This window comes from Balaenoptera physalus, assembly GCF_965194825.1.
Source record: "Balaenoptera physalus genome assembly, contig: HAP1_SCAFFOLD_2034, whole genome shotgun sequence".
Lineage (NCBI taxonomy): Eukaryota > Metazoa > Chordata > Mammalia > Artiodactyla > Balaenopteridae > Balaenoptera > Balaenoptera physalus.
This window is the reverse complement of record NW_028124770.1, coordinates 69,459-89,683: the sequence shown is the minus strand read 5'-3', so window position 1 is coordinate 89,683 and position 20,225 is coordinate 69,459. Positions and strand designations below refer to the sequence as shown.

Sequence of the window (20,225 nt, the reverse complement as noted above, 5' to 3'; positions counted from 1 at the left end):
TTCTGGCAACCCCAATGACCGTACGAGAGGGGCCAGAAGTAGATGGTCCTCTATGGGCAGGAGGTCAAGCATGTTGTAAATAACTGGTACTTGATGAACCAGGAGAGAGAGCACCAGAATAAATTGTTATTTGATTTAATGATCTATGTCCCTTGAGGATGGTATGTTTTCCAGTTCCCAGGGACTGATGATACTGGGGAAACAAGGGAGGGAAGCCCCTCTTCATCCTTCTACTCATCCTCCTTTGCCCACATTTCCTCTTGTGGAAGTACTGGCTACCATGAGGGATTCTAGTTTCAGCTCTGCTTCTTCTTGCAGGCCCTTGTTAGTGGTGTATAAATATTCAACTATTTACATTTTAATTCCTTACCACATGGTTAGACTTGGCTATGAATTTATACATTTTACTATGAGAAAAATAAGTATTTTGCAAGCAATGCTGAGAAGCCAATATTAGAAAATAAAATTTGCAGGTGGCTTGAGGCAGAACAGGGCTCACTCTGTGGCTGTCTCGTGTGCTGTCTCACTTTCCTCACCCGCCCCTTCATCAACCCAATATGCAGCCAGAAGCTTCTCTGCTGGGGCTTTGATGACTTCCCTGGGGTAAGAAGAATAATGCCAAGGCTTTTACTTTCGAAAGGAACAATTATAGTTTTCATTATTTCCTCATTTTAGAGGAGAATTTTAAATTGTCCCCTATCATGTACCCTGCATCCTTATAGAATATCCCATCCTCATCAGAAGACTCCCTGTCGTGTAGCTTCTGTGCCATGTTTTCCTTGCGTGTGGCGTTGAGAGGCCTATACATATCCCTAAGCCAAAGTGGCTGCCTTCTCCCGAAAAAGCCCTCCTGGAACTCAGAAAGGGAAATATTAATTCAGCATCTCCCCTGCTTTCTCTGGCCACAGTACTATATCCCCCTCAAATTTACCTGACTCTCACTTTCCCCTGAGCTTCTCTTATGCAGCAGAAATCGAAAAAAGCCCCTTAGAGGAAAACACACACAGTTAGTGTTACATGTCAGTTATCATCTCTCTCACAATGTGTTATCTCTGGTCTTATTAGGACTAAATGGGTACCTCAGTCCATAATCACAATGAGCAAAATCACCACAGACCCGGGATCTTGAAAATCATCCCATGCATGCTGGCCTTCCAGAAGTTCTCTGTGTCTGTCCAAAATGGCCCCCACCCCGTGTCTCTGGGGAGACCTTTGCATGTGGCTTAGCGTGGAGTATAGGCAGGATTTTCAGCCCCGTTCACCTTTCTTGGCCCTTGGCCAAGAGCCCTCGTGCAGCGAAAACACTGCACAGCGGCGCTGGGCAGAAACACGTTACTCTCTAGATGCGCTTCACACCAGTCTGCTTCGGACTTAGTCGCACATGCAGCATTTGCTGGGGGTGTGGCTGTGGGGAGAAGGTGCTTTTATTTTCCTGGCTGCTCTATCCTATCCTATAAGTTGAATCACACCAAGTAAACACCTGAACCCAACTAGCAAAATTATCTATAGCTCTCTGACTTTCATATTGCAGGCTGTCACTGAGGTCTCAGTGAATTGTGATATCAGTTTAAAGGCCATGACCAGCAGGGAAACACAAAATACTCTTTTTGAATACAAATAGAATAGAAAAAAATCAGAGTGCACAATAAGTTAGTTTCAGAAACTACTTATGCCCATATAGTATGTGTATACTGAATTGTGACATAAAACGGAGCTCACAGCCCAAGCACAGTGTGATCAGTAGAGAAGTCCTCAGTGGAAAGGGACCCTTTTCTTTTTGATAATCACTAGCAGTATGACCATGGGGCAAGATATTTTCCCTTTCTCTTTCTCCATTTCCTTATTATAAAAGGAAGAGACAAACTGCTGTCTAAAGTTTCTCCCGGTTAAAATTCTATGAGGTTTGGATAAAGGGAATAGAGAGTAGGGGCCTGAAAAACAGTAGGGTGAGAAGGGAAGTTTTCTCGCCACTTTACAGAAGGGACTCATAGGTTCTACCTTTCGTCAGCTTTGAGTGAGGCCAGCCCCTAAATCCCCAACCATGTGGCCCTCCCTACCGCAGAGCCTCCTAGAAGGCCTCTGGCCTGGCCTGATGCCTAGGAACCAGGCACCCGGCCAGCAGGAACAGGTACAACCAAAACCTCTCCCCGTCCACCCTCTTTCCTTAAAGGACTAGTGAAAGCAGATGAATCTGTGCCAGTCCTGTTCTAACTCAGCTTGGGCTGGGAAGCTAATTCTGCTGATAAATACATTAGGGTAAACCATTAGGGTAATTAAACATTCTTCTTGCCTTTGGTGAGGAAATTGAAATAGATGAGTTCTAAGTTCTCCTCTAGTTGTAAAATTCTGCTTTAAAAGACCAATATTTATCTTCTGCTTCTTTTTTTTATCTTCCCCTTTTGCAATTCTATGAGAATAAATCTGTTCTGAAAGAAAACATGATCATGATTATCCATTACAATTATTTCCAAATCTTTATTCATTCCTTTTTACTTTAAATCTTATCTACTCAGTGAGATGATAACTTTTTTAAGGAAAGGAATTCTACCCTGTTTAATAATCCTTTGACTCTTCCACAGTACCTTAGGGTCTTGCATGCAGCTGGCGATATATTTTATTGACTGTTTTAGATAACGTTCAACAGATAATTCCTAATAAAAATTCTTAGAAGTAGGAAAAGAAAATAAAAGTATCTAGCAGAAACCTAAGCATTGCTTTAAAGTCAAGAACAAGAGTAGGATGTCCGTCATTACTGCTACTATCGATCATTGTGGAGGAGGTCTTAATCAGTACGATAAGAAAAATGAAGTATTGGAAAGGAAGAGACAAACATATTTGCATATGAAATGAGGGACCTAAAAAGACCAAAAGAATCAACCGAAATTTTATTGGAAGTAACATGAGTAAGATGGCTACATACAAAATCAAGAGATCAACATATAAGCCTCAATAGTTTTCCCATGTAACACAAATAACTCACTAAAAAACAGAAGAAACATCCCATTTACTATATCAATAAAAATGCATAAAGTACCTAGGAATAAACTTAACCAAAAATTTGTAAGACCTCTGTGATGAAAATATTAAAACTTTTCTGAAGGACATTAAGAAGAAGTACTTACATGGCATGAGATACCATCCTCCTAGAATGTTGTAAAGAGGTCATTTCTCCTCAAATTAACCTACAAATTCACTGCAATCCATTTATATCCAGAATAATTTTAAAATAAAACCTGGCCAGCTGACATTTGGTAGAGAATATATGTAAGAATAGTTATGAAATGCATGAAAAAGAAGGTCAAAGAGTAGGAACTTGCCCTACCAGATATAAAATATGTTATAGAGCAACTGGAATTAAGCAGTGTGATATTGGTACTGGTACAGGACAAGATAACTGGATCACAGAACAGAGTCCAGATGAAGATAGTATATTAGACCAGGGAAGAAAGAATAAACCATTCAGTGAAAGATTTGAAAACAATTAGATCTTCATGTAGGGGGGAAAAGTTAGATCCCCTACCTCAACCACACTAAAAAACAAATACAAGAAATTCTAGACGGATTATAAAACTACTTGAAGAAAATTTTAGAGATTATTTGTACGTCATGAGGTGACAAAGGCCTGGCTAACAAAATCCACCCCACATGAGCCATGAGGAGAGGACGGGCAGATATGGTGGCAGACTGTCAACACACCTGCTACTCTGAACAGCCCTTGCCCCCTTTTTCCCTGGACTGTTTGTCTTCTTCTTGTTGACTTATAAAACTCTTGGGAGTTCCCTGGTGGTCCAGTGGTTAGGGCTTGGCGCTTTCACTGCTGCGGCCCGAGTTTCAATCCCTGGTCAGGGAACTAAGATCCCGCAAGCTGCACAGCATGGCCAAACCCCGCCACCCGCAAACAAACAAACAAACAAAAAACTCTTTACAGTAAAGAAATACTGGCTTTCATTGAATTCCAGTGTTTCGAATCTTTCCAGTGTTTTTGTCTCTAAGGAGACAAGACAAAAGAGTGGAGTGGGGAGCACAAGCTTTGCAGTCGGGTGAAACTGGCTTCTGCTTTTGGTTTGGCCACTGGGGCCTTACATTGATCTCCTTCATCTATGAAGGAGGGATAGTAATATCCTCACAGGACTGTGGGCATTAAATCTGACAATATATGGATAACTCTTTATCTTACACTTGGCATGAATCAGTGCTAAGCTGGTGTCACAGACAAGATGGTGGAATATATCAAAGGCTCTGCTTGTGGCATCAGGCTCTGAAGGCTCTTTCCCACAATAAGATTATAAAAATATTGCTTTTATTTTCTTCTAATACCTTTATGTGGTCTTTTTTCACATTTATGGAAATATGTTTATTTAAGATGAAAAATGGGGATCTGCTATTCTTTACCCCCCAAATAGTTAGGCAGCTATTCTATCACCATTTATTCATTTTCTCCCACTGACTGGAATATTAAAACATGACATTTCAAAAGTCTTAAGAACACATGGTCTATTGCTGGACTCGATGCTACTTCAAATAAATATTCGGTTGCCTGATTCCTCACTGTGGAATGGACATAACGCCTCACCTCTCTTCCGTTGAACACCAGTAGTGTCTACCATAGGAAGAACACTGCATGGCCCCTGTCCTCAAAGAGCTTATCAAATAAGTGGGGAGAGGAAATAACGGTTAGGACTGCTCGCTTTCACTGCCGAGGGTACAGGTGCAATCGCTACTTGGCGAACTAAGATCCCACAGGCCAAAACAAAAGAAAACAAATTCAAGGTTAAACTACATAGAAGTTCGAAACAATAAAAAGGGGACTTTACAGAAATTCTAAAAAAGCAAAAGGCCATATGCCACCTGGAGATGTAGAGGGTACAGTCTGGGCAATGGCCAATGACTAGCAAGCTGACCCCATGCTAGTCCCCAGCCTCCTAGGCTCAGAAATCATACTCTTCCTCACCAACAGAGAACTCATGTCTTCCTGTTGTGGCAGTCTCACTTTATCAATAGCACAGGATTGATCAAAAATCAGAATGCCAAATTATTACTTGACAATGAGAAATACATCTGTTCTACACACAGGGCATCCGTGTCTACACAATCAGAGAATTACCTTCTGTGGAGACAGGCCTCCGTGGCACACTAAAGCACAATCACACAATCGAAGGCTACTTGGTGAGAACAGAATTAGAAAAGGAATCAGCTGAATCCAGAATTTAATGGGAAGGCCTGAGGCAGCTGGATCCATCCATCTCCTCAACAGGCACAGCCTGGCTAGTGGGCCTGACTCTTCAGTTCTGCTGCCTAAGGTGCCATCTCTACTCTCGGGCAATGTGAGGACGGGCGCTGCCCATGTTGGTCTCTCCTCACCTTTTCTATGCTTTCACTACTGACCAACCCTCCTGCAGATAGACACATTTCTCTTTAGAAGTTAGTACATCATGTCAGGTTTTATTCAAGTCTGATAGGCCAGGAAGCCATTAGTCCTTACACGTCTCTGCTCAGCTCCATGATGTGCTAACCTTGGTGTTTCTCTCTTGGGGGGCTGCCTTTTTAAAAACTGCTTACCACTTTGGTGAGTTCTGAGGGGAGGCGACTGCTTTGCTATGGCCCCTAAGAAATGGTGACAAACCTCACAGGACTAGGATCAGGAGGGCTGGAGTATTCAGGGAAGGCTTTATGAAGAAAGATATCTGAACTTGAGTTGGCTTTTGAGAGATTCATAGGACCTCCACAGGCAAAGCAAAATCAAGGAAATTTAGATGGGCAAAGGCACAGACAAAAGTAGGAATGGGTGTGGTGTAACTAGCGTATAGGGAGGAGCTGCTTTGGCTGCAATGGAGGGCTGCCATAACAAGAGAAAAGGTAAATAAAGCAGGTTGGACTGGTAGGGTAGAATCAAGGTTGCCAGCTTATTAAAATCACTCTTTTAATGTTAGCAACTGCCTGTTGGGAAAAGTGACAAACCATTATGTAACTGACCAAAAGGTAAACAGGCTAGCTCCAGGAATAGGCTACTATAAATATGACATACTTTAGAGTAGCCTGCGGCAGGATTTTACTTGCAGTGTTTTAATGGAACCTATCTACACAATTCCTAATACACTGGAGAAGAAAGCTGCTAAGTAAACCTAAGGAATTGATGAGATCATACTTTTATCTTTTAGGCATGTCCTTTTAGCCCTCCCAGGGTGACTGATAGCTCCCTGAGTATGGAGATCGTATACCTCTCATCACTTCAGCCAACAAGGAAAGAAATCAACAGTAGACTGAGAGTGACAGGTGAGTACATCAAATCAGCATAGTTTTTTGAGTTGAAGAAATTTTACTATCACGTCAACTCTGGCCTTCTTATAAACTTAACTTGTCAAAATAGTCCAATGGCTTGTTATCATGGATCCAATTCCATAGAGATCTCCTGGCAGTGGAGTTCCTTTAAAAATCCGGTGGGGACTTCCCTGGGGGCACAATGGTTGAGAATCCGCCTGCCAGTGCAGGGGACACGGGTTCGATCCTTGGTCTGGGAAGGTCCCACATGCTGCGGAGCAACTAAGTCCGTGCGCCACAACTCCTGAGACCGCGCGTCTAGAGCCCGTACTCCACAACAAGAGAAGCCACCGCAATGAGAAGCCCACACACCACAATGAAGACCCAACGCAGCCAAAAAAGAAAAAAGGAAACAAAAAATCCTGGGAATATACTTTTCAGAAAAGAACAAAGTGTATCTCAGTCCTCATGACTAAAGAGAAGAATCAAGTAGTAGTAGGTGGAAAGGTGGCTTTGATTCTCAGTTTGTGGGTTCTGAATCTGAATGAATTATTGTCCTTACCTCAATGAGACACAGAATTGTAACCAAAATCGTCACTACTACAGTTACAGATATTGCCAAGATGAGTTTGTTGTTACAGCCACATCCTGGAACTTCTTTTGTGAGCTAAAAAAATAAATAACAATTTTTTAAAAACAAGGAGATACAAGGGATGAAAGCTAACTCTTCTTAAACCTATTCTAAACAATAGCTAACTATTCTTAAACTACTATAAAACCCAATCCTTTCAGGCGAGTAGCTTCTATAAGAACAAGCTAAATTTAATGTTATTAATCTTATCATTAGCCTTTTCTTCTACAATTTATTTATCTACAATTTAGTTGTCTTGTGTTATGTCCTCTTCTCGTCTACCCTAGGAATAGTGGCACACTCTCTAAATGAGCCAAGTGGGAGATCACTGTCTTAGCCAGTTTCACGGCTGAAGATACGATACAGACTAGGAGCCCGTGGTATTCCTGCCTGGGCACGTTCATGGCATGTCCTAAACTGAGTAAAAGTCCAGGTCCCATGTTTCAGGGGTTCTCCTCACCTCACTTGACTCCTGCTCTTTCTGCTCACTCTGGGCTTCTGTGCTCTCACTGACAGAGTTGTCACTTTTCCACTGGTCCGTATCCCATTCCGCTTTGGACACCTTTACTTCTTGCTGCTTGCTGAGAAGCTTCATCAGGAGGCCTGTTCTAGAGATGAGGTTGGCACAGGCCAGCTGCACGTGGGTCTCCGAGCAGTCTATTTTCAACGTCTGGATAACATGAGAAATGAGCCTTCGCATGTCATTGTTGGGGATGAGGGACAGCAGCTGCTGCTTTAGCTGAGTTTCAACTTGATCACCCGGGGATGTGAACCCTAGGAAAGTGAAGCCTGTGGGCTTAGAGGATAATTCAGTGCCCGTGTTGTGCTACTCCCATTGTGTTTCGTTGGTGTGTTGAACAGTTGGCATACTGTTGTCTGCAGCAACAGTAGAATGTGCAGTGGAGACGTTCCTATGGGTAGTGTTTCCAGGGCTGGTTCCTCCTGGCAGACTAGAGTTTCCTGTAGAAATAATTTCTTCAGAAACATTTTGTGCAGTATTGTTTTCTGAAGTAGTGTTTTCTATCGAAGGGTCTGAAAGAGAAAATAATTCTGGAAAAGGATTTCCCTGAGAAGTCACTTCTCCTGAAGATGAAACAGCCTCTCGCGGAGGGGAATTTATGAGACTCCTCCCTACAGAGAACGGAGGGCTTGCAAGCATCATTCTATTGGGTGAACTTTTCTTTCTGAACTTTCGACTCCTTTTGACTTTGGGTTTTCTGTGGACCCGATGAGTCCTAATTTTATGGAAGATGTATTTTTTCCCAGAATGTGAGATTAGTTCAAAATCCTTAATATTTCTAACTCTAGCCTTTGCATCTTCTAAAACAAGTATAGTGTTGGATAAGTCTTTTGATTTGCTTTTAACCTCAGGTGGGGATTTTGGAGGGATGGAGGCAGAAGGCCTGCCCTTGAAGTACTGTTTCAGGGTAGAGGAACCTGCTGCCTTGTGTTCCTTTATGAATGAAGACTCTGCATTGGAGGACTTTCCCACCAGCTTCCTGGGCCTCTGCACCATGAGTAGCTGATTCAGCTTTCTTGGGGATGGCCTCCTGAGCCTTCTTTCTTCGGCAGTGCTCGCCATAGATGGCTGGGCATTCTGTTTCCTCATGACGCTCTCATCTCCCACTGCTTGGAGGTGCATCTTCTGTAGGCCCCTCGGGCCCTTGAGGACCCTGTTCACTCTCAGCAGCTTTTCCTCTGTACTCTTAGTCTTTGCTAGGCTGTCTTTCTGTGGTTGGGCAGTTACCAACTTCTTTTGAAAGATGTAGCGTTTATACATGGCACTTAAAAGGTTGGAACGTGTACGCGTGGCAGGTTTTTCTTCCTTTTTCACCTCATCCATTTTTTCTTGAGTTTCTGCATCTAACCAATTTTCCAGAAAATGGAGTTTCCTCAATCTATTTTTATTAGTTGAATTGTTGCGTACACGTTTAACAGAAGGGCTCCTTGTATTGTTTTTCAAAAGGCCCAGCGGCATATCTCCATCTTGTGTATTTGAAAAAAGAACTTGAAGGAATGGTAATAATGTTGATTCCACATCTCCTAGATTTCCCTCTGAGATATAAGGCAGTATGTAATTTCGTGCCCTGATAATATCACTGGTATTATTAAAGTCCAGCTGCTCATTCATGAAGCCTGACAAGCTGACAGCACTTTTATCTGAGGATGCCCTCTCTGACTCAATAGTCGGCTCGGGGCTGTTGTTCTTCTTCCACGCTTGTAACACCTTCATCAACGATCCTTCTGCATTCCCTAGAGATGTTTCTTCATCTCTCAAAAAAGAGGAGACTGTTTTTGATCATTGAAGACTGATGGGACAGCTTTTTGTCAGGCCACAGCCAAATAAATTAGGAATCAGTCAACGTTTGAGTGCCACTTAGGAGAAAAAGAAACCCACACTTAAGCCTATGACTGGCAACAACAAAATGTGAAAAAGGTATCTCTTGAAAAAGTGGCTATCTACTCAGAAAATTCTGTAGCGTGAAATATAGTAACTATATTCAGGATTACTCCACTGGTTCCCAGGGGCCAGTACTCAAGAAAAGCCAAGGCTGGAAGACAAATACTCCCCATCTCAGCTGGACTCTCTGCAGATCTACTGTGACTCCTCACATTCACATACCCCATCCTGTCCTGCCTCAGAGGCAGAGGAGTGTGAGGCTTCCTCTCTCCACCTCTTCAGTGTGCTTGTGTTCTTGCCACTATCACAGATGTCCACGACAACAACCGCCGCTAACAGGTGGTCACCTGGACATTCTCTTCTCCACCCACCCACCGAGTCCTTTGCTCAGTCCCTGCTTCCATATATCCCAGCCGCCATAACAGAAGGCTCTATACAGAAAAAAACACTATGTCCGCCGTGGCTCTTTGCTAAAATTTGGGCAGGGATCTAGGGTATATGTTACGAGAGTTGCCAGATTGTTTGTCAACGTGGAATGTTCAACAAATCAATGGAATAATACTTGAGGTCCTAAAATGCAGAAGGGAGAAAGCAACTTGTGTCAGATGGCTACTTTGCTTTCATTTCATTTTACTTCTAATATTTCCAGCTTTACTTGGGGAACCATCCAAAGCTTATAACTGTGTGAAGGTAATGTGTACCATTGTGTAGCTGGGCTTCTCTTCCAAAAGGATTAGAAGTATTTTTGGTCAGGGTCAAAGGAGGAGGGAAGGGTCATGAGAAAGGAGGAGCATGGGCTTGCAGAGAGCCCCAAAACGGGGACAGGAGATCGGGGCCCTAGGGTCATAGCACTTAACACCTCTGATTTTGTTTTTCCTCGCCTGTAAAAGGAGATGAAAAATGCCTTTTCTGTACACTTCTGGGCGAGAAGGGAGTAATATAATTAGTCAAAAAATTGTTTGGGGCAGTTCCCTGGTGGTCTAGTGGTTAGGACCCAGCACTTTCCCTGCTGTGGCCCGCGGTCAATCCCTGGTTGGGGAACTAAGATCCCACAAGCTGTGTGGCACGGCCAATAAAAAAAAAAATTGTGTTGAAAAATCAGCAATATTGTCTTTATAGAAGTAGCAAAGTGTTATTATATATGACGTGCTCTAGATCACTGAAAGAGACCTGTATTCAAGCTACCTGGGCAGGAAAGCACGTTTTGGAAGTCATCAAGTTAGTGCCAATAAATCTAATATATAGAAAAATAGTTGAAAGCCCCTGAGTGTTTTGTGGATAGAAAAGCTTGAGATTCAGAAGAAGTTCAGAGCTGGACAGTCTAAGAATAAACTAGCTCTCCCATCCATTAGAAGGGCTAGGTAGCAGCTTCTGGTTATGGAACCAGAAACTCTCAGGCTCCCAATAGGACATAAAACAGCATCACTTGTACTCTTTATAAAATTGCAGAAACAAATAAAAGAAACAAAAATATATTTACACCTGTCCTAGAAGACAAAGGGTAGTTGAGACCTAATGTATATAAGATCAGTTTACAAACTGTGATGCACTCTACGAATAAGTTCTCATTTGCAGAGAGCACAGCATAGGATATGTGGCCATTAATGTTAATTCCCTTCCCCCTTCCATGCCTTTCTCTTGTTCCTTTATGTATGCGGATCAGTTACATTATTAAGCTAACTATGTACCTGAGCTCTTATTAGCTTAACAATGTAACCAAGAATCTGATTTTTAGCAAGGGGGTAGTTCTTAGAAACGTAGGGAGCTGGAACGCTGAATGAATGAATTAAAATAATGCAATTACATCATTAATTTGAAAATTTATCATCATTGATTAAAAATAAAAATTATTAAAAAATTAAATTAAAATTTAAAAATTTATTATCCCGCAATTGAGACTCACCACAACGTGTGACGTCTGTCAGGCATTCACTGTCACAACGCAGCTTGACTGTCTTACAGACAACCTCAATAGTGTTTTTAAATTGGCAGAGGCAGCAGGCCATACGGCTAGGTAAGACCCTATAAAGGGAAACACAGGTAATTAAATTCGTGGTAAAAGAGTTACTTGAGTAGGTAGAAGAGGTAGGCCAAGGCCACCACAGACCAGTGCAAAAAGGAGTTCTTGGGGCATATGGACTGGAGAACTGGATAGCGGCCGGTTGGCCAATTGCTGCTCTTGACTGTTGTAAATAAACAAAGAGGAGAAGAGAGGTGCCCAGCAGAAGGATTAGGATGGCAGTAGGTATGGTATGCCTAGAAAAAAGGGAATAGGGATTAGAATTGGGTGACATTGATCTGTAGTTTAATTCAGAAGTATCTCCTTCCAACCCGAAAGCCTCACTTGGGGTTGAGAGTACACAGGAAGAAGGCGGACTTCTAAGAAGAGTCTGAATAAGACCGCACCTTCTGGAGTCCTTTTCTCAGTTCCTATTTGTGAGTAGTAATATATTAGAAATCATTCTAGTAAGAAAAAAGCATCGTGTGGTTAAACAATAACAGAGATCGCATTGGCCAAATCTGGACAAAAGGAACATTCCAAAGAATAACATTATCATTATAATAAGGTATAACATAGTTAATTTTTAAAAAAGCACATGAGTTCATAATGATACTCAAAATGAAAGGTGGGGGGGGCTCTTCTTTATAGAATAATGTCAGCTAATAAATGCAAAAGGAATGACAGAATTAGGAAAGTGTCATTTTGCAACTATCAATGTAATAATCGATTCAGACAAGGATTATCATTGATGCACAGTTGGGTGAAGAGTTGTTTGAAAGTAGGATCTTCACTGATCCCAACGTATCACCCCACATATTATTTATCAATTACCAAGGGGAAAAATAACTTTACAATGGAGAGATATGCAACATACCACCTTAGTCAAGTGATCAAACTTAGCACTGGGCCACCTGAAGTGATGAAGTATGAAGAATACATCACCTATATAGTATTCTTCCCCAAAATGTTTACTTTGAATCTAATGAGGAAACAGACAAATCCAGATTGTGGGGCAATTTACAAGACAACTGGCTTAGACTCTTCAAAAATGCCAATGTCATAAAACATCAAAAAAAATAGTAGGGAAATATTCTAGATTAAAGGAAACAAAGACATGACATGCAATGCCTAATCTTTAACTGGACCCTGTATCAAAACAAAACAGACTTAAACTATGTTATTGGCTTCTGGCCAAGATGAAGTAACAAGGACCAATTTGACCTCTCACCTGAAACAATGAAAACATCAGACAGGACATATGAAACAACAGTTTTCAAGAAACTGGACCTCAGGCAATAAAGTTCAGTGATCTCCAGGAGATGGGAAATAAATGAAGTGATCCCTCTAATTGCCCTACCTTACTTCTCTGAGAGAGTTTCCAGGTCATGGTAAAGGGAAGAGAAGTCCAGGCAGAGACTGGTGGACTCCCTGACTGAGGAAATGGAGCTGAGAGTCTGGGAAAACCAACGTAACTAGAGTTCACAAAGCAGAGTATCAGACAGAAAAGAAGTGCACAGACAAAGAACTCTGGAGATATGCAGAGGGATCTCTTGAGAATTCAACAAAGTATTGGTCAGTACATTTGTGTGAGGAATTCCCTGATGCCAGGAAAAGAACCACATGAAAGGATTAATAATAAGAATAACTGGATATCACACAGGGTTGTAGGAATAGTACCTGTTCCTACAAGTCAGACTGCAAAACCTCATGATACTCAGAAAGGACTTGTCTCCGTAGTTGCATATAGTGAGCTCCAGGCTAAAGGCTACTTGGACTCCTACCCAACGAATCTTACACACTAGACCTAAAAGAATAAAACTGTTCTCAGTAACTTAATTTCACCCAAAACAAAGCCCAAGCATTTTACAGGAATACATATATATATATATATATTAGCACACAATAAACTAAACCTCACAATATCTGGGATCATATGAAAAATTGCCAAGCATGCAAAGAAGTAGGAAAATATGACCCATACTGAGGAGAAAAGGCAATCAATCAAAACTAACCCATAATCCATACAGATGTTAGAATTGGCAGAAAAGAACATTTAAAAAGTTATTATACATGAAGAAAAGTTATTACAACTGCATTTCATATGTTAAAAAACCCAGAATAAACACTGAAAATGTTAAGTATAGGCATGGAAAATGTAAAACAGACCCAAATTGCGCTTCTAGAGATTAAAAACAATGTCTAAATCAAAAAGACATTGAACGAGGTTAATGGCAGATTAGACACTGCAGAAGAAAGGGTCAGTGAACATTAAGGCATAGTAATAGAAACTATCCAAAATGAAACAAAAAGAGTAACAAAACAAAACAACAACAAAAATGAATAGAGCCTCAGTGAGTTGTGCAACAACTTCAAGTGGCCTAATACACGGGTACTTAGAGTCCATGCAGGAGAGGAGAAATACAAAAATTTGAAGAAATAATAGCCAACACTTTTCCAAATTGGTAAACACTATAAACCCACAAAGTCAAGAAGATCAATGAACTTTAGGCATAAGAAACATGGACAAAACTACACCAAGGCACAAAAAATAATCAAATTGCTCAAAACCAGCAATAAAGAGAAAAATTTAAAAGTAGCCAGAGGAAAAAACTATACACTACGTACAGAGGAAGAAAGATAACAATGACAGCAGAATTCTTGTTGGAAACAATGTAAAGGAGAACTCAGTGGAATAACACCTTTAAAGTACTGCATTGAATTCTATCAAGCTAGAATTCTATACCCAGATCTGTCCAAACAAAAGCAAAATAAAGACTATCTCAGACATACAAAAGCTGAAAGAATTCATTACTAGTAGACTTTCACTGTAAGAAATGGTAAAAGAAGTATTTTTAAGCAGAAGGAAAATGACACTTGTTTGGAATATGGATCTACACAAAAGATTAAGAATACTGGAATTGGGACTTCCCTGGTGGTTCAGTGGTTAAGAATCTGCCTGCCAGTGCACGGAACACGGGTCCCATCCCTGGTCTCGGAAAGTCCCACATGCTGTGGAGCAACTAAGTCCGTGTGCCACAACTTCTGAGCCCGCGTGTCTAGAGCCCGTACTCCACAACAAGAGAAGCCACCGCAATGAGAAGCCCGTGCACCGCAATGAAGACCCAATGCAGCCAAAAAAGAAAAAAGGAAACAAAAAATCCTGGGAATATACTTTTCAGAAAAGAACAAAGTGTATCTCAGTCCTCATGACTAAAGAGAAGAATCAAGTAGTAGTAGGTGGAAAGGTGGCTTTGATTCTCAGTTTGTGGGTTCTGAATCTGAATGAATTATTGTCCTTACCTCAATGAGACACAGAATTGTAACCAAAATCGTCACTACTACAGTTACAGATATTGCCAAGATGAGTTTGTTGTTACAGCCACATCCTGGAACTTCTTTTGTGAGCTAAAAAAATAAATAACAATTTTTTAAAAACAAGGAGATACAAGGGATGAAAGCTAACTCTTCTTAAACCTATTCTAAACAATAGCTAACTATTCTTAAACTACTATAAAACCCAATCCTTTCAGGCGAGTAGCTTCTATAAGAACAAGCTAAATTTAATGTTATTAATCTTATCATTAGCCTTTTCTTCTACAATTTATTTATCTACAATTTAGTTGTCTTGTGTTATGTCCTCTTCTCGTCTACCCTAGGAATAGTGGCACACTCTCTAAATGAGCCAAGTGGGAGATCACTGTCTTAGCCAGTTTCACGGCTGAAGATACGATACAGACTAGGAGCCCGTGGTATTCCTGCCTGGGCACGTTCATGGCATGTCCTAAACTGAGTAAAAGTCCAGGTCCCATGTTTCAGGGGTTCTCCTCACCTCACTTGACTCCTGCTCTTTCTGCTCACTCTGGGCTTCTGTGCTCTCACTGACAGAGTTGTCACTTTTCCACTGGTCCGTATCCCATTCCGCTTTGGACACCTTTACTTCTTGCTGCTTGCTGAGAAGCTTCATCAGGAGGCCTGTTCTAGAGATGAGGTTGGCACAGGCCAGCTGCACGTGGGTCTCCGAGCAGTCTATTTTCAACGTCTGGATAACATGAGAAATGAGCCTTCGCATGTCATTGTTGGGGATGAGGGACAGCAGCTGCTGCTTTAGCTGAGTTTCAACTTGATCACCCGGGGATGTGAGCCCTGGGAAAGTGAAGCCTGTGGGCTTAGAGGATAATTCAGTGCCCGTGTTGTGCTACTCCCATTGTGTTTCGTTGGTGTGTTGAACAGTTGGCATACTGTTGTCTGCAGCAACAGTAGAATGTGCAGTGGAGACGTTCCTATGGGTAGTGTTTCCAGGGCTGGTTCCTCCTGGCAGACTAGAGTTTCCTGTAGAAATAATTTCTTCAGAAACATTTTGTGCAGTATTGTTTTCTGAAGTAGTGTTTTCTATCGAAGGGTCTGAAAGAGAAAATAATTCTGGAAAAGGATTTCCCTGAGAAGTCACTTCTCCTGAAGATGAAACAGCCTCTCGCGGAGGGGAATTTATGAGACTCCTCCCTACAGAGAACGGAGGGCTTGCAAGCATCATTCTATTGGGTGAACTTTTCTTTCTGAACTTTCGACTCCTTTTGACTTTGGGTTTTCTGTGGACCCGATGAGTCCTAATTTTATGGAAGATGTATTTTTTCCCAGAATGTGAGATTAGTTCAAAATCCTTAATATTTCTAACTCTAGCCTTTGCATCTTCTAAAACAAGTATAGTGTTGGATAAGTCTTTTGATTTGCTTTTAACCTCAGGTGGGGATTTTGGAGGGATGGAGGCAGAAGGCCTGCCCTTGAAGTACTGTTTCAGGGTAGAGGAACCTGCTGCCTTGTGTTCCTTTATGAATGAAGACTCTGCATTGGAGGACTTTCCCACCAGCTTCCTGGGCCTCTGCACCATGAGTAGCTGATTCAGCTTTCTTGGGGATGGCCTCCTGAGCCTTCTTTCTTCGGCAGTGCTCGCCATAGATGGCTGGGCATTCTGTTTCCTCATGACGCTCTCATCTCCCACTGCTTGGAGGTGCATCTTCTGTAGGCCCCTCGGGCCCTTGAGGACCCTGTTCACTCTCAGCAGCTTTTCCTCTGTACTCTTAGTCTTTGCTAGGCTGTCTTTCTGTGGTTGGGCAGTTACCAACTTCTTTTGAAAGATGTAGCGTTTATACATGGCACTTAAAAGGTTGGAACGTGTACGCGTGGCAGGTTTTTCTTCCTTTTTCACCTCATCCATTTTTTCTTGAGTTTCTGCATCTAACCAATTTTCCAGAAAATGGAGTTTCCTCAATCTATTTTTATTAGTTGAATTGTTGCGTACACGTTTAACAGAAGGGCTCCTTGTATTGTTTTTCAAAAGGCCCAGCGGCATATCTCCATCTTGTGTATTTGAAAAAAGAACTTGAAGGAATGGTAATAATGTTGATTCCACATCTCCTAGATTTCCCTCTGAGATATAAGGCAGTATGTAATTTCGTGCCCTGATAATATCACTGGTATTATTAAAGTCCAGCTGCTCATTCATGAAGCCTGACAAGCTGACAGCACTTTTATCTGAGGATGCCCTCTCTGACTCAATAGTCGGCTCGGGGCTGTTGTTCTTCTTCCACGCTTGTAACACCTTCATCAACGATCCTTCTGCATTCCCTAGAGATGTTTCTTCATCTCTCAAAAAAGAGGAGACTGTTTTTGATCATTGAAGACTGATGGGACAGCTTTTTGTCAGGCCACAGCCAAATAAATTAGGAATCAGTCAACGTTTGAGTGCCACTTAGGAGAAAAAGAAACCCACACTTAAGCCTATGACTGGCAACAACAAAATGTGAAAAAGGTATCTCTTGAAAAAGTGGCTATCTACTCAGAAAATTCTGTAGCGTGAAATATAGTAACTATATTCAGGATTACTCCACTGGTTCCCAGGGGCCAGTACTCAAGAAAAGCCAAGGCTGGAAGACAAATACTCCCCATCTCAGCTGGACTCTCTGCAGATCTACTGTGACTCCTCACATTCACATACCCCATCCTGTCCTGCCTCAGAGGCAGAGGAGTGTGAGGCTTCCTCTCTCCACCTCTTCAGTGTGCTTGTGTTCTTGCCACTATCACAGATGTCCACGACAACAACCGCCGCTAACAGGTGGTCACCTGGACATTCTCTTCTCCACCCACCCACCGAGTCCTTTGCTCAGTCCCTGCTTCCATATATCCCAGCCGCCATAACAGAAGGCTCTATACAGAAAAAAACACTATGTCCGCCGTGGCTCTTTGCTAAAATTTGGGCAGGGATCTAGGGTATATGTTACGAGAGTTGCCAGATTGTTTGTCAACGTGGAATGTTCAACAAATCAATGGAATAATACTTGAGGTCCTAAAATGCAGAAGGGAGAAAGCAACTTGTGTCAGATGGCTACTTTGCTTTCATTTCATTTTACTTCTAATATTTCCAGCTTTACTTGGGGAACCATCCAAAGCTTATAACTGTGTGAAGGTAATGTGTACCATTGTGTAGCTGGGCTTCTCTTCCAAAAGGATTAGAAGTATTTTTGGTCAGGGTCAAAGGAGGAGGGAAGGGTCATGAGAAAGGAGGAGCATGGGCTTGCAGAGAGCCCCAAAACGGGGACAGGAGATCGGGGCCCTAGGGTCATAGCACTTAACACCTCTGATTTTGTTTTTCCTCGCCTGTAAAAGGAGATGAAAAATGCCTTTTCTGTACACTTCTGGGCGAGAAGGGAGTAATATAATTAGTCAAAAAATTGTTTGGGGCAGTTCCCTGGTGGTCTAGTGGTTAGGACCCAGCACTTTCCCTGCTGTGGCCCGCGGTCAATCCCTGGTTGGGGAACTAAGATCCCACAAGCTGTGTGGCACGGCCAATAAAAAAAAAAATTGTGTTGAAAAATCAGCAATATTGTCTTTATAGAAGTAGCAAAGTGTTATTATATATGACGTGCTCTAGATCACTGAAAGAGACCTGTATTCAAGCTACCTGGGCAGGAAAGCACGTTTTGGAAGTCATCAAGTTAGTGCCAATAAATCTAATATATAGAAAAATAGTTGAAAGCCCCTGAGTGTTTTGTGGATAGAAAAGCTTGAGATTCAGAAGAAGTTCAGAGCTGGACAGTCTAAGAATAAACTAGCTCTCCCATCCATTAGAAGGGCTAGGTAGCAGCTTCTGGTTATGGAACCAGAAACTCTCAGGCTCCCAATAGGACATAAAACAGCATCACTTGTACTCTTTATAAAATTGCAGAAACAAATAAAAGAAACAAAAATATATTTACACCTGTCCTAGAAGACAAAGGGTAGTTGAGACCTAATGTATATAAGATCAGTTTACAAACTGTGATGCACTCTACGAATAAGTTCTCATTTGCAGAGAGCACAGCATAGGATATGTGGCCATTAATGTTAATTCCCTTCCCCCTTCCATGCCTTTCTCTTGTTCCTTTATGTATGCGGATCAGTTACATTATTAAGCTAACTATGTACCTGAGCTCTTATTAGCTTAACAATGTAACCAAGAATCTGATTTTTAGCAAGGGGGTAGTTCTTAGAAACGTAGGGAGCTGGAACGCTGAATGAATGAATTAAAATAATGCAATTACATCATTAATTTGAAAATTTATCATCATTGATTAAAAATAAAAATTATTAAAAAATTAAATTAAAATTTAAAAATTTATTATCCCGCAATTGAGACTCACCACAACGTGTGACGTCTGTCAGGCATTCACTGTCACAACGCAGCTTGACTGTCTTACAGACAACCTCAATAGTGTTTTTAAATTGGCAGAGGCAGCAGGCCATACGGCTAGGTAAGACCCTATAAAGGGAAACACAGGTAATTAAATTCGTGGTAAAAGAGTTACTTGAGTAGGTAGAAGAGGTAGGCCAAGGCCACCACAGACCAGTGCAAAAAGGAGTTCTTGGGGCATATGGACTGGAGAACTGGATAGCGGCCGGTTGGCCAATTGCTGCTCTTGACTGTTGTAAATAAACAAAGAGGAGAAGAGAGGTGCCCAGCAGAAGGATTAGGATGGCAGTAGGTATGGTATGCCTAGAAAAAAGGGAATAGGGATTAGAATTGGGTGACATTGATCTGTAGTTTAATTCAGAAGTATCTCCTTCCAACCCGAAAGCCTCACTTGGGGTTGAGAGTACACAGGAAGAAGGCGGACTTCTAAGAAGAGTCTGAATAAGACCGCACCTTCTGGAGTCCTTTTCTCAGTTCCTATTTGTGAGTAGTAATATATTAGAAATCATTCTAGTAAGAAAAAAGCATCGTGTGGTTAAACAATAACAGAGATCGCATTGGCCAAATCTGGACAAAAGGAACATTCCAAAGAATAACATTATCATTATAATAAGGTATAACATAGTTAATTTTTAAAAAAGCACATGAGTTCATAATGATACTCAAAATGAAAAGTGGGGGGGGCTCTTCTTTATAGAATAATGTCAGCTAATAAATGCAAAAGGAATGACAGAATTAGGAAAGTGTCATTTTGCAACTATCAATGTAATAATCGATTCAGACAAGGATTATCATTGATGCACAGTTGGGTGAAGAGTTGTTTGAAAGTAGGATCTTCACTGATCCCAACGTATCACCCCACATATTATTTATCAATTACCAAGGGGAAAAATAACTTTACAATGGAGAGATATGCAACATACCACCTTAGTCAAGTGATCAAACTTAGCACTGGGCCACCTGAAGTGATGAAGTATGAAGAATACATCACCTATATAGTATTCTTCCCCAAAATGTTTACTTTGAATCTAATGAGGAAACAGACAAATCCAGATTGTGGGGCAATTTACAAGACAACTGGCTTAGACTCTTCAAAAATGCCAATGTCATAAAACATCAAAAAAAATAGTAGGGAAATATTCTAGATTAAAGGAAACAAAGACATGACATGCAATGCCTAATCTTTAACTGGACCCTGTATCAAAACAAA

The 20,225-nt window shown here is 41.4% G+C and overlaps 1 protein-coding gene across 28 annotated transcripts in view; it reads right to left on the bottom strand.

Moving 5' to 3' along the window:
- Window positions 1–377: 377 nt before the first annotated feature.
- Window positions 378–20,225, bottom strand: part of LOC309654115 (leucine-rich repeat-containing protein 37A2-like) — a gene marked incomplete at its 5' end in the record, with an annotated part of 87,580 nt that continues 67,732 nt past the window's right edge. For 23 of the 28 annotated variants that reach the window (XM_082478771.1, XM_082478738.1, XM_082478742.1 and 20 more), the window contains 4 exons: window positions 2,519–6,925; window positions 7,350–11,312; window positions 14,593–14,697; window positions 15,122–19,084. Coding sequence is in view for 5 of the 28 variants with exons in the window: in XM_082478770.1 (XP_082334896.1) it covers window positions 7,716–9,160; window positions 11,194–11,584 (1,836 nt within the window). Of the gene's footprint in view, window positions 599–707; window positions 851–931; window positions 990–2,373; window positions 2,427–2,518; window positions 6,926–7,349; window positions 11,911–14,592; window positions 14,698–15,121; window positions 19,085–20,225 lie in introns of those variants that run through there. The other 5 variants (XM_082478765.1, XM_082478750.1, XM_082478746.1 and 2 more) reach the window with 5 other exon arrangements.